Source organism: Malania oleifera, chromosome 4 (genome assembly GCF_029873635.1).
Source record: "Malania oleifera isolate guangnan ecotype guangnan chromosome 4, ASM2987363v1, whole genome shotgun sequence".
Classification (NCBI taxonomy): domain Eukaryota; kingdom Viridiplantae; phylum Streptophyta; class Magnoliopsida; order Santalales; family Ximeniaceae; genus Malania; species Malania oleifera.
Genome location: NC_080420.1, coordinates 59,936,379 through 59,952,466, shown reverse-complemented (window position 1 = coordinate 59,952,466; position 16,088 = coordinate 59,936,379). Strand labels below are relative to the sequence as shown.

The 16,088-nt window shown below is 34.7% G+C and overlaps 1 protein-coding gene across 2 annotated transcripts; it reads left to right on the top strand.

The window, feature by feature from the left end:
• The first annotated feature begins 1,627 nt into the window (after positions 1–1,627).
• LOC131154212 (probable xyloglucan endotransglucosylase/hydrolase protein 28) lies at positions 1,628–5,003 on the top strand. 2 transcript variants are annotated; one of them, XM_058106830.1, is made up of 5 exons: positions 1,636–2,060; positions 2,147–2,247; positions 2,879–3,087; positions 3,496–4,041; positions 4,509–5,003. In XM_058106830.1, exons 1-4 carry the CDS (start codon positions 1,880–1,882, stop codon positions 4,001–4,003), a joined length of 999 nt encoding a protein of 332 aa, XP_057962813.1. In that variant the 5' UTR covers positions 1,636–1,879; the 3' UTR covers positions 4,004–4,041; positions 4,509–5,003. The 2 variants fall into 2 exon arrangements, with proteins under 2 accessions (XP_057962812.1, XP_057962813.1); XM_058106829.1 differs by lacking the exon at positions 4,509–5,003 and having other exon boundaries at positions 1,628–2,060; positions 3,496–4,407.
• The last annotated feature ends 11,085 nt before the right edge of the window (positions 5,004–16,088 follow it).

Genomic DNA, 16,088 nt, shown 5'->3' with positions numbered 1-16,088 from the left:
TCACTAAATTAGATTAGCGGTATAAAATTTATGCTCTCAAAAATATTTTATAAAATCATTATTTACAAAAAGATAAATCATTTTCCAATTAATGCTAATAAGATATAATGACAAATTTTGTAATCATAAAAAAATTCAAAAAAAGAGAATGCTCACAAATTTCAAGTTGGGGCTTAGAGATTTGAAATTTATAATCTAAAACACAATGTTATATATATTTAAAAATTTGTCACTTACAATAAAAAAAAAATTTGAATCAATAATTAATGTAGTCTAGAAATAATAATGAATTTTATAATCATATAAAATCATTCAAAAAAAAAAAAAAAAAAAGGAAAAGAAAGAAAAGAAAGTAAGGAGTCATTTGATTTTCTTGTTAAAGAAGGAGAAATGAGAAATAATATAATTTTTGAAAAACAACACCTTTTATAACATTATCTAAAAGATATTTTTCGAATGGATAGGTAGGGTCTCACTTCCATTTGTTATTAGTTCAATTCTCGAGTTTTGTTTGGTGAATTTTGATTTGTTTATGGTTGTTTTTGTGTCTCTATCTTCTTTGTTAATTTTGTTTAGTTTTGTTGTCTTAATTTGGTTAGTTATTGGCAGGGTTTTATTTTATTTTTCTATATTCTCCCTTTTATTTATCTTGTAACCACAATATTCTTCCACCAAAAGTGAGAATTTATTGATAAATAAATGGAGGTACCACTCTCTTTTAGTAAAAAGATAAAATAAAATAAAATAAAAAAATAATAAAAAGAAAAAAAGTAAAAAATAAATAAATAAATTTGATATCATTGTTAAAAATTAAAAAAAAAGAAAATTAGATGTGAAAAACCAAAAATCAGAAATAAAAACTAAAAAACTAAAAACTAGCAACCTATTTAGTTAATATTTATAAAACTAATACAAATTAAAATTTTAATTAAAAAAATACTCATTTTCATCTTTAAATCAAAATAATATAAAAATATGATTAAAATAATAAAATTACAAAGAACACACATTAAAAAATTACTATAATATAAATAAAATTTATTATAATTATTTTAATTAATTGTTCTACTTTTAAAATTTACTTTACAATAAAAATTTTATTAGATATGACAATTGAAAAAAAGTAAAAGTAATTTGTAATGAGCTTTATTATTATTATTATTTTTAAATTTATGTATATTTTTATTTTAATTATATTTAAATTTGTATAATCGTTTAATTTTGATTTTAATTTAAAGGTATATAAAATAAGTAATTTAATCCAAAAAATATTTTTTGATATTAAAATTTTTGACAACAGATTATCAAAATAACTCAAAATCATAAAATCTGATTTTAATTTTTTTGAAAATTAATTAAAACAAAAAATTGATAACAAAAACAAATGTTTATATTTTTTTACTATAAAGAAATAGAATCAAAAAATAAAAAATAAGAACCATGACAAACAAACCTTAAAATACTCATAGATTCCAAAACTGTCATTCACGAGAATCAACAATATTTTCAAATTAATATATAAGACATAACTTTAATGGTGAAGTTGAAAAGCATAAAAAAATAAAAATAAAAATAAAAAAAATTATTGAAAAGAAAAGTAACATGAACAGCTCAAAGGCTTTCTTTCACCAGTAATAAAAAGAGCTGAGCTTGTCTTTCTCGCCATCACTCATCGGCCCTTTTCGGCTCTCTCCAGTTACAGAGTCCATTAGCTGTAGAGATTCGAAACCTCTCCCTTTCTGTTTATCTCTGCACCATTCTGGAGACACGCTCCTTCTCCATATTTTCATACAAACTGTTCAGAATAAGCTATAGAAAATACTGAAGAAGCCCAGAAAGGCTTCATACGTGTTCTTTCTTGCTTTCAGAACAATCGGAAATGGGAAATTTTCATCTGGGGTTGTTCTTGATTTGCTCTGTTTTTGCTCTGGCTTCTGGGTCTTCTGCGAATCTGCCAATCTTATCGTTCCATGAAGGTTACTCTCATCTGTTTGGAAATGATAATCTGATGGTCCTCAGGGATGGTAAATCAGTTCATATTTCTCTTGACGAAAGATCAGGTTATGTTCTACTTTCTTTACTTTTTAAGAGTGTGTTTCTTCTTCTTCTTCTTCTTCTGAAAGCGGAGATTGTTTGTATTCTACAGGTTCTGGATTCCTTTCTCAAGACCTTTATTTTCATGGATTTTTCAGTGCTTCGATTAAGTTGCCTGCAGATTATACAGCTGGAGTGGTTGTTGCGTTTTATGTGAGTAATCTGTTCAAGACAGAGAGGAGGGGAAGAAATTAAAGACAATCGTATTGAACAAACCCAGTAGATATTGCTACGACTGTTCTTTTTTAAAATAAAAAAAAAATTGTTTGACTTCAGAAATTTAAGCTAACAAATGTTCAAATCTCAACCAGACAATTTTAGATCTGTTTCAAGTCATTAAGATTGAAGCTTTAAAAATCCTCACACCGATATCCTTTCCCCTCTAATGCAGAAGTTATTTTATTTTGAAGTTCATATTAAAAGTTCTGAGTTTTCAAAAATATGATCACGCCTGTGGAACTGACATGTTCAAGTTTTAACAATTTTTATTTTTCACCTTAAGATCATTTACCAAATTTTACCTGGAAAATAGGAGAAAATCAATGACACCCTGATCGATATATTACTGATTATTTATTTTTTAAGTTCTTATTTGAGAGTATTGTTCAAATTTAATTAGCACAGAACCTGTCACTCGCGCATGGAATTTTTACAAGCTTCCTTCGGTTTTAAGAAAATTTATGAAATTGCAGTTCAAACATCTGAAACAATCAATCCATACCCCATACCCAGATAATTTTCTTATCCTAATCATGTTTGATTTTTGTTGTTCTGTGTGCTGCAGATGTCAAATGGCGACATGTTCGAGAAGAACCACGATGAGATTGATTTTGAGTTCTTGGGGAATATCAGAGGCAAAGATTGGAGGATTCAAACCAATATTTATGGCAACGGAAGCACCAGCGTAGGGAGAGAAGAAAGATACGGTCTCTGGTTCGACCCTTCTGAAGATTTCCACCAGTACAGTATTCTTTGGACTCAGAACCAAATCATGTAAGCCATCCATTCTCTCCAAGTTAATATTTCTTCAAATCCTCTCTCTTTTGTCTCTTTCCTTTTCCGAATGAATACTGGAAACTTCTCAGCAAGATCATCCTTCAAAATCACTCGTGCAAGGTGTGGATTTTGCTATCTTGGATGTTTGATGTTGATAGCTCTGTTGTTATAGGTTGGATGATGAGCAGAACCCCAGAGCCCACATATGTCTCTGTTTTTATTAGATATGATCAAATCCCCTGTTTTCTCTTCTGGGATTAACTAGAATTGTCTTGACTTTCTAATGTATCTGCTTCATTGGGTACCTGCAAATTGCAATTTAGTTTTGCTTGAGCGTTTTCATTTTGGAATTTTGATTTTTTTACATTCTGTTTTAATCTTTTTCAATTTCTTTTTTCGTTGCAGATTCTATGTAGACAACGTTCCAATTAGAGAGTATACGAGGACAGAAGCAATGGGTGGGGACTTCCCCTCCAAGCCCATGTCCCTATATTCCACAATTTGGGATGGTTCAGACTGGGCCACCAACGGAGGCAGATACAGAGTGAACTATAAATACGCCCCTTACATTGCACAATTCTCTGACCTTGTTCTCCACGGATGTGCTGTAAACCCAATTGAACTCTCCTCCAAGTGCGACATTCCCCCAACCTCCAGCCCCATCCCCGCCGGCATCTCACCGGAGCAGAGACCCAAAATGGCAAACTTCAGGAATAAGCACATGACCTACTCCTACTGCTATGACCGCATCCGGTACAAGGCGCCTCCCCGGGAGTGCGTCATCGATCCCCGGGAAGCAGAGCGGCTCCGGGCCTTTGACCCGGTCACGTTCGGGGGCGGTCGCCGCCGCCATCACCACGGGAAGCGACACCGCCGGAGCCAAGCAAGCCGGGCGGAGGCGACCACCATATGATATGAGCAGGGAGACCCTGTCCCTGTCCCTGCAGCTGGGTGCTGTACTGTCTCTATAATATAGTTCTTGTTATTATTACCGAGTGTCATCTTTATTTATTTCAGTTGCATTGGGTTGGGCCAGTTTTCTTTCTGTGAATAGGGGAAGAGTGGGGGAGAGAAAAAAAGCACATGGAAGGGAGTGATAGATGATAGTCATGTGATGATGGAAGGGAGGGTGGGGTTGGGTGTGTGTATATATAATATTTCATTTCATACCATTAGTTGTTCTTTCAGTATTTACTCATTGGTGCTGCCTGTGGGGGGGATGATGGGTTTCTCAGATTGAAGTTGGGGATGATTTTTTATGTACTCTTTGGGATGGATGGTTGGTTTCAATAAAGGGGTATCATTATCATTATGGGATTTTGATCTGTTTTGTTTTGTTTATTGAATGTGAATGGGAATGAATACCATTAGTTTTTGCTCCTTTAATTTATTGTTGAAATGGTGATTTGGTGAGTCAGGAAACACGCCTCCTGCATACCCAAACTCTTCCTATTCATTGTCCATAAGCAGCAGCTGAAGGCTGAAGGCTGAAGGCTGAAGGCTGAAGGCTGAAGGCTGAAGGCTGAAGGTTGAAGGCTGAAGGTTGATGGCCGAAGCTGAAGCTCAAGGCCTCTGCAGGTTTCAGCTCTCTTTTCTCATAATGAAATCAGAAAAGAAAATCGTGACAGAACGCTTGTCGAAGCTGAAGCTCAAGGCCTCTGCAGGTTTCAGCTCTCTTTTCTCATAATGAAATCAGAAAAGAAAATCGTGACAGAACGCTTGTCGTCTCCTGCGCAGCCAGCAGGTTCTGAGGGTTTGACTGGTTGGAGAGCTGCAAATGGCACAAACACGATCCATTGTGGAATGCGTTTTATAGGTTGCTTCGGCTTTTTGCTGATCTGTGGGGATTGTTGGTTTCAGTAAAATTTGCATAATTTAAAAGATATTTTAATATATTTTGCATAGCTTCTCCTTTATTTTATCTCCATATTTCAAGGATTATTATTTTTTGAGATTTAAAATGTAAGGCTAGTCCTACTTTTGGAAGAGGTTTCAAATTTGATTTTGTATAGATTTAACCTAAAATTAATTATATATGTTGATATTAAGAATATGAAAGTGACACCCTTTGAATTTCTAAAAATTAAGAAAGAAAATTGAGATTTAATTTTTGCTCTTATATTAGTCAACCATTAGTTAATATTAAATCCACATCAAAAAATGAATTTTGCCCATGATAAAATGAATTTTCTTTATGATGAGATTAACTAGGAAAATGACACCAATTTAACAAAGTTTGGAAATCGTTAAGTACAATGTTTAAAAATCAAAGCGGTAGACAAATCAAACATCCAACTAGTTCTTGAATTGATTGGCCTAATCGGATTGACTAATTGACATCAATAAATTGTTTTGCTATTGTTTTTTTTAAATATAAAATATGACAAAAATGATAGAAAAATAGTAATAAAATGTAAAATGTAAAATCTAATACAAAGGGAAAATGTAAAAAATATATTGGCGAGCTTGTTTGAGTCGGCAGGTTTGTCGATTTTTTCCAATTTTATTTGGGTTCTCATGTTATGAAATATGGTATTCATTTCGACATGAAAAGTTGGTAGTTTTTAAATTTATTTTTAATGGTATTTGGGTGTTACTTTGCATGAAGAAGCAATACAAATTTTATGAATTGAAAAATGTCATTTCTTCAAAATTCTTGAATTTGAATCTTGAATTTAAATTGAAGAATTCTTCCAATCCCTCATTGGTTAAATATTCTTCGATTGATTTTTGTTGGTAGCATCAATTTTTCGGCACCAAAGGGAATTTATTGTAATATTTTCAGATGTTTTCCTTTCTTGTTATTTCTTTTCTTATTACTATTATTATTTTTTTAATAGTTGGTTAGAAGTGAAGATTTTTTGTTTATGATTTGTAGGCTTTGTATATGCATTTTTGTTTTTTTTTTTTTTCCATTTGCAAGTCTTGGAGTATACAAAAGTTTTCAAAAAAATACTATTGCGTGTTTTTTTTTTTAGTCTAGTTTGGATTCACATCCAAAATTGTGTGCTTTAGATTTTTTAAAGGCATTGTATTATTTGTATGACTTCTACTAGTTGTAGGATGTGATTTAGAAAATTGTCTATGTGAAATAAGTTTGTAAAAAAAAAAAAAAAAAACAAACTCAAGTGTATACTTTCTTGTGCAACACAAATTATTATTATACATATAGTCGGTCCCAAGTAGGGGTGTGCATTAAGGCAGTACAATTAATTCAGTACATTAGCCGAATTGACTGAAAATTTTCGTTTAATGAAAACCGTCACTAAAAAAAAAAAAAAAACCGTCACTAATAGTATTAGTCACGGTTAGATTAGTATTAGTGACAGTTTTAAATTAGTCATCATATCTGCGGCGACAAATATTTATTAGTGACGAATTATACAAATCGTCACTAATAGTGGAGTATTAGTGATGGAAATAAACCATCACTAATAGCCTACCGTCACTATAAATTATACATATTCACGGCTTAAATTCGTCACTAAAGCCCAAGTATTAGTGACGGTCAATAAACTGTCATTAATGTTACACTTTTAGTGACGGTTATTAAAACCGTCACTAATAATATACTATTAGTAACGGTTATAAAACTATTACTAATATTTGGCCTTTAGTGAAGAATTTGAATCCATAAAATGTTAAATCTATAGTGACGGTTTTAGTCTTTTAGTGTCGGTTTCTAAATTGTCACTAATACTTTATCCTTCCAGTATTAGTGACGGTTTTGCAAACCATTACTAATACTTTGAAATAATTAATTTTTTTTTTTTTGGAAAATTCTTGTAAAAACCTATAATTATATTTTAGTATACATAAAATTAAACCAAAATTACTAAAACCTTAATAAATTATTCAAAATTAAAATAAAAATTATTCAAAATTCAAATGCATATACAAATACAAATTGAAAATAAAAAATAAAAAATAATTCTATTCACATAACAAAGAATACGGGAAAAGTCAAAATTAAAATTGCGCGCATTCGACCCGATTGTAGTGCCTGTCATCATCGTAGTATTATGACACTCGCAAACCCTACAAAATAATAATTATACAAGAAATTAATATATAATGTTTGAACATATATGTATATACTATAATTAAAAATGATTTGATAGAAAAATAATTGGACATTCGGACATAGTGTAAAAAAATGATACAATTGTAATTAATTAAGTTTGATTAGTTGAAATTCACCCCACTTGGTTCGAACCTCGTATGACCAAATTGTGAGTTAAGTGCTTTAAAATGAATTATGTTTAATTACTAAGTTTGTTTGTATGCTAACTTTACTTTTAAGAGGGGAAAAAGCTCCCAGGGAGGGTTTTTTAGGCACCGTTAGCTCCGGCATCTCCAGGTCAATGTGATGGATGTGTCACCGCATTCAATTTGGACCTCGTATGTCTGAATTGGACACTTGGGTGTGAAACTGTGAACTAAGGTTACTATGTTTTTATTCTAACTCTACTTCTAAGTGGAGAAAAAACTCTCGGGGAGGAGCTTTTGGGCACCGTCAAATTCGGCACGTCTAGGTTGTTAGCTTTGGTGCAATCCCAAGAGGGGGGGGGGGGGGTTGAATTGGTATTTAAAAATTTTATCCCCTAGGTCAATCCACTAACAACAGTATTACACAAGCCTAGGGTCAATCTAGTGCAGATAAGTAAATGAATATAAATATACAGCGAAAATTAAACTGCATAAATAATTTAACTAAGCATGCATAACAAAGCTGTAAATAGAGATGACACCCAAAAGTGTTATCGAGATTCAGAAACTGCTTACGTCCCCGCCTTAGCTAACAAGTACAAGGATTACCACTACAAGCTCACTTAACGGGTGGAGCGGCACTTAAACAACCAGGTCAATTAGCACAGGGCTGACCTCAACATTTACAACCAGGTCAATTAACACAGGGCTGACCTCAACCTTCACAACCAATCCTTACCGGTCTGGATTAATGTCCCTTCAGTCCACACCTAGAATACAACAATATTTTCTCAATATGATCGGTACAGTGATTATGTTTCTTAGTAAATCAGATATGTACCAAACGTTATTAATTACATGTACATCAACAGTATAGGCAATGTAAGCTCAGTGATGTGAATATTTGTGCAAGCAACACTCAACAAGGTATTATCACTAATATGCTTAAGAGTGTTCTAATCAAGTTATTTCTTTGAAATAGTAAATATCAAATCTCAATAATAAATCAGAGTTTCAAAGATGCTAATTAGATAATCAAACTATCTCAAAATTTTTCCTTAATGAAATGAGTACAAGAGTAGTTTGAAAATATTGTAGCTAGTAAAAATATTTTACACAAAAAAAATCAAGGTATAGGAATCTTGCAATGACAATGCAAAGAACCTCAAGCCTATGAGTTTATCCCAACACAAGATTTACTATATTCAAATCCGTGGGATAAACTTTTCTAAACTCCCCAAAATAATATCAAACAATCAAGTCAAGCAAATAGGAGTATGAGCAATCTATACTAATCAATAACCCAATATAGAACTCTCACAAAGCTAAGATATATCAAGGGAATAAAGATTTGAGAGTGTTTTTAAGTAAAATGGGCAATATGAACTTTTGGAAATAAAGAGGATTTTTGCTAATGATTTTTGCTAACCTTTATCTAATCCTCACAAATGAACTCATATATATAGACCAAGGCCTAATTATGACCGTTTAGGACATGTAGGGCGCTATTAGATTTGTTTTAAATCAATTTAGAAAAATTAACCCTGTTGAACCCTTTTAACCTTGGTAAAATATTAAGTAACCCAAGATGATTCGGGTGGCTAAACTATGGTTCAGTTGCCCGAATAGGCTAACCTCTAAAAGGCATTTTAAAAGGTTTGGGTGCTCGAGTTCAAATTCGGTTGGCTAAACAAAAGTCAGAAAGATTTAGTGCGCAGGTTGGGTGCTTGAAAATACGTTTGCTTAACCGAACTGAGGGATTTGGTCGCCCGAGGCCTATTTTGAACTGAAAAGTTTGGCAGCTCGAGTTGGTGAAAAGTAAACTTCTAAGGGTTCGGTCGTCCGAGGGCAATAGGGTCATTTTAGATTTGGTCGCTCGAAGCCTGGTCAAACTGCTGACTTTCCAGCAGTTTGGGACTCGAGGTATTTTGAACTCCTGGGGTTCGGTCGCTCGACCTCTCTCATTTTATGCCTATTATGTTCAATCCATTTCAATTTGATCTCCTGAATGGCAAGATATTATGGGGACCTATTAGTGCATATGTGTAGGGACCTAAGGTATTTTGTAAGGCCAAGGCTATTTTAATTTAGCCTAAAAAACCTAGCATCGGTCGACTGAAGGATGTCCTAATGACATTCGGTACCCTATGGTCAGTCTATGGTCATGTTGAGCTTACAAAACCTATATGCATGTCATGTAGTGATTTAAAGACCCATTTGAAATGAAATTATTACAGACCAACAAAATTAAATGCAAATACAATTGACAATAGTGGTCTTCATTCCTTTTGCTTCTCCAAACGCCATCATACAGTGTAAACATTGAGTTTTTTATGGCATCAACTGTATCTATACCATCCATGCGTGCAAAGAATTAACCCTATTCATAAGATCAGTGCACACGTAAGATACATATACTTTGTCTCAAAATAGGGAATAGACTCAAAAAGTCAACACAGGTCAATGTGACGGACGTGTCGGGACTGACCACACTCGGTTTGGACCTTGTATTCTGGACTTGGACACCTGAGTGCTTAAAATGAACTAAGTTTATTAAGTTTGTTTGTATTCTAACTTTACTTCTAAGTGGGGTAAAAGCTCTTGGAAAGGAGTTTTTAGGTACCGCTAGATTCGACATGTCCAGTTCGATGTGACGGACATGTTGGGATTGAATAAACTCAATTTGGACCTTATATGCATGAATTGGACACTTGAATGGTTAAATTCAACTAAGTATACTAAGTTCGCTTCTAAGCGTATAATTTTCAATTGACATGGAATTGTTAGGCACTGTCAGATCCGGCATGTAACGACCTGCTACTTATACCATTTCATTCATTTTTTTCCATCTATATACATATAACATAAATATCATCTGTCTGAAATACTACTGATAACACCCTAGGCTCAAAGGAGCATTGAGGAAACTCTATACATCATACATATCTAGGCAGCGGTAACTGAAAATTTGTAAACATCTATATACATACCAGAAAACTATGATACTCCAAAATACATAAACATCACCAAAATACCCAGTGACATCACCAAAGCTTAAATTCTACCCCATACCACTAGTATCATAGAAATACCTACCCCTTTTAGTATGGGTAGGGTAAGATAATCTCTAATTTCAAGCCTGATTTACTCGCCTAACTGGATCTCCTGAAAAACAATAAGTCACTGGGATGAGACGACGCTCAGTAAGAGGAAATATGCTATTACTAGTGTGTGGCGGCTGAGTTACACATTTAATATATTGAAATAATACTGATACTGTAATATAAATAAGCTAATATATTGTATAAAGCACATGCAATGTAGCTTAAAAATGTAACTGTGTATTTGAGTTTGCTATCTGAACATACTGCTAATAAAATAATATAAACTGCTGCTATGTGATATATCTGTACATAGGAAATTTTTCTATACCCTAGGGTTTGTAAATCATGATATAATCCCTCATGATAGGGTTGTGCGGCTCATAGGCTGGACTTACTCTAGTTAGCCTACCAGACAAGTCAATCTATCTCTATCATCCGTCGATCTAGCCCACTGCAATCTCTCTGGGAAATCTCCATATCTATCATCGTTTAACCAGCCACCTTAACCAAGCTTGCTGGGGAGACTACAATCTCTCCTGGCACAGTTAGACAGAATCCACATACTAGCTGAGTAATGGGGTTGTACTCTATGTATAATAGCAACGGTACCGTGCTTTACTATATATATCTATCTGTAATTTCTCTAGGGATCTGATATCGTGTAATACTATATATATAAATACATATTTATCTTTCTATTTTAACATGATTTTAAAGCAACCATAACCCTATAATTCTGTATTGTAAATACTGTAATATCTGAATAACATAATTGTAGCATCTTGATGCTATAACTGTGTATCTAATTGTATAAACTGTTTGTAACACCTGTATATCTGTAATATTTGTTTATACTATTTGTAATATATGTATATAGTATCTGTAATATCTGTCTGAGTGTTATGGTTTAGAAATCATGTTACTCTGACTAATGTTATCAATCATACTTTCTGCTAATAAATTGTATATCTGGATATCTATAAAATTTCACAATCAACATTTTAAACTATAATAAACTCAGGCTACACAACTGTGTAATCAAAATCTTATGCTTCATTTCTGTAATTTTGCTGTAGAAATGCTATACACGATATTCTAGAAAAATAATCTGATTTGCATGCTTGTGAATACACATTCAAAATCTTCTGATATACATATTAAAAATCTCTAGTATAACATATTTCCCTTACCTAAATTATGAAAAGTCCCTACTATATCCTGGCTATATACTCGCAGGGTTCCCTGCTCAACACCCTGAAAACAACATTTCCCAGAACAAAACATCAGTATTTCTTTATATACTACATTTCTTATAACTATGGGAAAGGCAAATACTAAATAAAATGCCTTACCCTGAGATTGGGATGAAATCCAAACTAGCGCCACCAATGATCCGCTCCGGTAGACTTGCAAAGAACTTTCCTAAAAGCATCGTGGTGGCCTCAAACCATCGATCCAGCGAGAAATGGAGCCGGGAACGAAGAAAGAAGGGGTGAGGGGCGTTTAGAGAGAGAAAGAGGGGTTTCTTGTGCCAGAATTTTGTTAAAAATCCAGGTTTCAACTATTTATAGCCCTGGATTCGTCGACGAGACACGTCATCTTGCCGATGAGTCTTTAAGGAAGTTCGTCAACAAACCTGAATCCTTCGTTGATGAATTTCAGATTGCCAAAACCCCCTTCTTGACATCTTCTCGTCGACGAGACGTGTCTTCGTCGACGAGATCCTCATGCATTCTCGTCGACAAACTCTCTGTGTTCGTTGACGAGGCCCTATTTAAATTTTCTGGGTTATTACATGGCATATTTAGGTCAATGTGATGGACGCGTCAGGATTGACCACACTCGGTTTGGATCTTGTATGCTCGACTTGGACACCTGAGTTCTTAAAATGAACTAAGTTTACTAAGTTTGTTTGTATTATAACTTTGCTTCTAAGTTGGGAAAAAGCTCTCGGGGAGAATTTTTTGGGTACTGTAAGATTCGACACGTCTAGTTCGATATGATGGACATGTCAGGATTGACTGAACTCAATTTGGACCTCATATGCTCGAATTGGACACTCGAATGGTTAAATTTAATTAGGTGTACTAAGTTCGCATCTAAGCACATAATTTTCAATTAGCATGAAATTTTTAGGCATCGTTAGATCTAGCACGTTTAGATCAATGTAACGGATGTGTCGGGATTGACCACACTTGGTTTGGATCTCGTATGCCCAACTTGGATGCCTGAGTGCTTAAAATGAACTAAGTTTACTAAATTTGTTTGTAGTCTAACTTTTCTTCTAAGTGGAAAAAAGCTTTCGGGGAGGAGTTTTTGGGCACTGTAAGATCCGGTACATCCATTTCGATGTGATGGACATGTCAGGACTGGTCGAACTCAGTTTGGATCTCGTATGCCCGAATTGGACACTTGAGTTGTTAAATTCAATTAAGTGTACTAAGTTCGCCTCTAAGCACATAATTTTCAATTAGCATGGAATTTTTGGCTATCGTTAGTTTCGGCGGGTTGAGCTTAATGTCACAGACATGTTGGGACTGACCACACTTGATTTGGACCTCGTATGCCCAACTTGGATACCTGAGTGCTTAAAATGAACTAAGTTTATTAAGTTTGTTTGTATTTTAACTTTGCTTCTAAGTGGTGAAAAAGCTCTCAAGGAGGAGTTTTTTGGGCACCGTCAGATCTGACATGTCCAATTTGATGTGACTGATATGTTGACTTTTTGAGTCTAATCCCTGTTTTGATAATGACAAAGCACAAGTATTTTATATGTATATTTAGTATGTGAACAAGTTTATAATTCAACACACACATAAGGGAATGAAAAATGGAAGCCAATGAGGGACTTAAAGCTCATAAAGCCTGGCGTATTCCATGAAGAATCAGAAGAGCAAAGAAGAAGAAGACATATGTTATTTTAATTGTAATGCATTTAGAAAATTTGTATTGCGTGTCTTATATGATATGATGCTAAGCTCAAACATGACTATCGAAAGAACTTAGGAAACCTAACCTTTCATCAAAAACCTTTTTCATAAAAACTAAAATCATACTAAGGTTTTGGAATAGTTTTAATGTGAAAAGTGGGCTAAAGTCATGTTTTTAAAAGGGTCTAGTCGACTGGCCTTGCAACCCCAGTCGACTAGCCAGGCCATCCTAGTTGACCGGCCTTCCATGCCTTATTGGCACCAATCAACCGGCCTACTCCTTTTTAGGCTAGAATTATAAAGCCCAGTCGTCTGACCTTGTTTTGCCTTCTGAACCCCAGTTGACCGGCCTTCAAGGCCTAGCTGACCAGATCATCAGGCTGGCATGTTGTTTCTTGGGGATTTGAAAATCGCCTGGGGGCTAGCCTATTGAAGCCTCTGCCAGTCGACTAGACCCCTCGGTCTTAACAATTTTTTAAGCTAAAAATCAGTCAAAATTCAAATTTAATATTATTTTATTCCCCTAATGGCTAGTTAACGATCAAAAATTTAAAAAACTTTATAAATACATACCCAAAGCTCTTAAATTGTTTGTTGAAAATATTGATTTGTATTCTTTCATATTTGGGCATTCATTTTAAAAATAAAAGCTCTCTCCCACTCATTCTTTCTTGCAAAATTTTTTTTAAGGGTTATTTGATAGGTTCTCCTACACTCTTGTTTTTAAAAAATAATTTGTGGAGAAACCATATATTACAAGTGAATTCTTGTGCTTGAATTTTCACTCATTTTTAAAAAACAGGCGATCATTTTACTCTCTCCCACTCTTCAATTTTGAAAACTCTTCTTAGGAGAAATTCCTTTTGGGTAATTTGTAAAAGTCTTGAGCATATATAAACTCATGTACATTGCTTAAAATACTTTATACTACACATCAAATTTCTCCTTTCAATCTTTCCATTACAAAAAATAAGGTTATTAGTGAAGGATCAAACTGTCACTAATTGTCATGCCCCGAACCCGGAAATGGGACTCGAGGGTGAAAATATAATCTAACATGTCCCTGTATCATACAAATCATCACAGATACAGTACAAATGATGAGGGTCTGACCCCGTGGGGTTCCCAGGCACCCTAAACACATCCAATCATAATCATATACGCAATGGAAAAAGGTCTTCTATATACATATGCAGTACCATACTAGAGTCTATACAAGAGCAGAACATGACTCTAACAAAACGTACAAACTGGGTGCCCAAATACAACTCAAAATGGCAACCTAACAAAACTACAGTCCTAACACTTACCCAAGCGCTAACGCAGTACACTGGCCACTATGCTCCCTACACCAAGATGCTAGTTCCGGTTACCCGAAGGACTTGTAAAAATGTACGTATAGTAGGGGTGAGACACCTCTTAGTAAGGAAGAACACATGTTATATCGGTGTGTGGCATTTAAGTGTTATCATGATACAACATACACACAGTTAAATGCTTTCCAGTACTAATTTACACAGTGCATACACGTACACATATGACGGCCATTTATTCACAGCCCCGTAACAATACATACACATGATCAATAATCCTCGGTGTTATCACACTCTTCAGCCCAAGGCCGGCCCTCGACATACGGCGTTGGCCCGTATCCAACTCGCGAACACAGTGCCACCGGCACATGGTTAGTCCCCGACTCCCATGGCATCGTACCGATGCTAAATTAGTGGATCCACACCCTTCGGCCTGATTTGCCAGAATAGGATCATGCCCTTGAATATAGAGCCGGACACTCTTGCCCACATGGTAGGCGGTAAAATAAATGCCCTCGGATATAGAGCCGGACACTCTCAGTACCTGGAATAATTTCAGAACCGCGTTCCTACTAGCATTTCAACATATCACACACACATGCATGCTCATATAACCAAAAAAACCACTCATTTAGTAATCTAAATCGTGGTTTTCCAAACAAATACAGTTTAAACAAAGTTAAGGCACGACCATCCCAAAATCACAGTATAAATCACACATATACTCGGTTTTCAACAAAACCCGGGATTCAGCCTGTCGCCCCCTTTTTTCCAAAATTGTAATAATGAAAAACCTATAGTTTTCCCCGTTAGATCCCCCCCAAATGAGTAGGCAAAACACACATAGGACCGTGGACCACAGTTCTACTGAGTCCGATTTCAAAAATAACCAATATAAACATAGTTCCCCTTACCTTAACCCCGTAAGCAAATCCCGAACTCCAAGGTCCCTAAACAGTGAATCGAGTTCCAAAACCTAAAAATCACAGTACAGAATATGTTCACAAGATAGTTACCTACAAATCTACCAAATCAGAATTAAAAATCGAGCCTTACCTTGATTTTACGCCGAAACCCAAAAATCTCCAAAACGAGATTCTGATCCATAGAAGTTGTAGATAATCCTTCCACGATCCTTGTGGTAGCTTCCATTTTCCAATTCTGTCAACGATCGGCGAAGAATTCTAGAGAGAAGGAGTAGGGAGAGGTTTAGAGAGAGAGAGAGAGAGAGAGATAAAAATCTAAGTTTGCTTAGCTTGGAAGAAATGAGAATTTCCTTTTATAGCCCTTTGACTCGGGCAATTTCCAATTTTGGCCCTCTCTTAATATTTAAACCCATTTTTCATATTTCGGGTTCTTACAATCTCCCCTCATTACAAAAATTTCGTCCTCAAAATTTGCCACCTCTCATTCCCAGATTCATACGTACAATTAAATACATA

Bases quoted from the DNA above. Each gene is read 5' to 3' on its own strand.
- LOC131154212 (XM_058106830.1), top strand. From the start codon at position 1,880: ATGGGAAATTTTCATCTGGGGTTGTTCTTGATTTGCTCTGTTTTTGCT. The intron at 2,061-2,146 runs GTTATGTTCTAC...TGTATTCTACAG, and splicing joins TTCTCTTGACGAAAGATCAG to GTTCTGGATTCCTTTCTCAA. The intron at 2,248-2,878 runs GTGAGTAATCTG...TGTGTGCTGCAG, and splicing joins GAGTGGTTGTTGCGTTTTAT to ATGTCAAATGGCGACATGTT.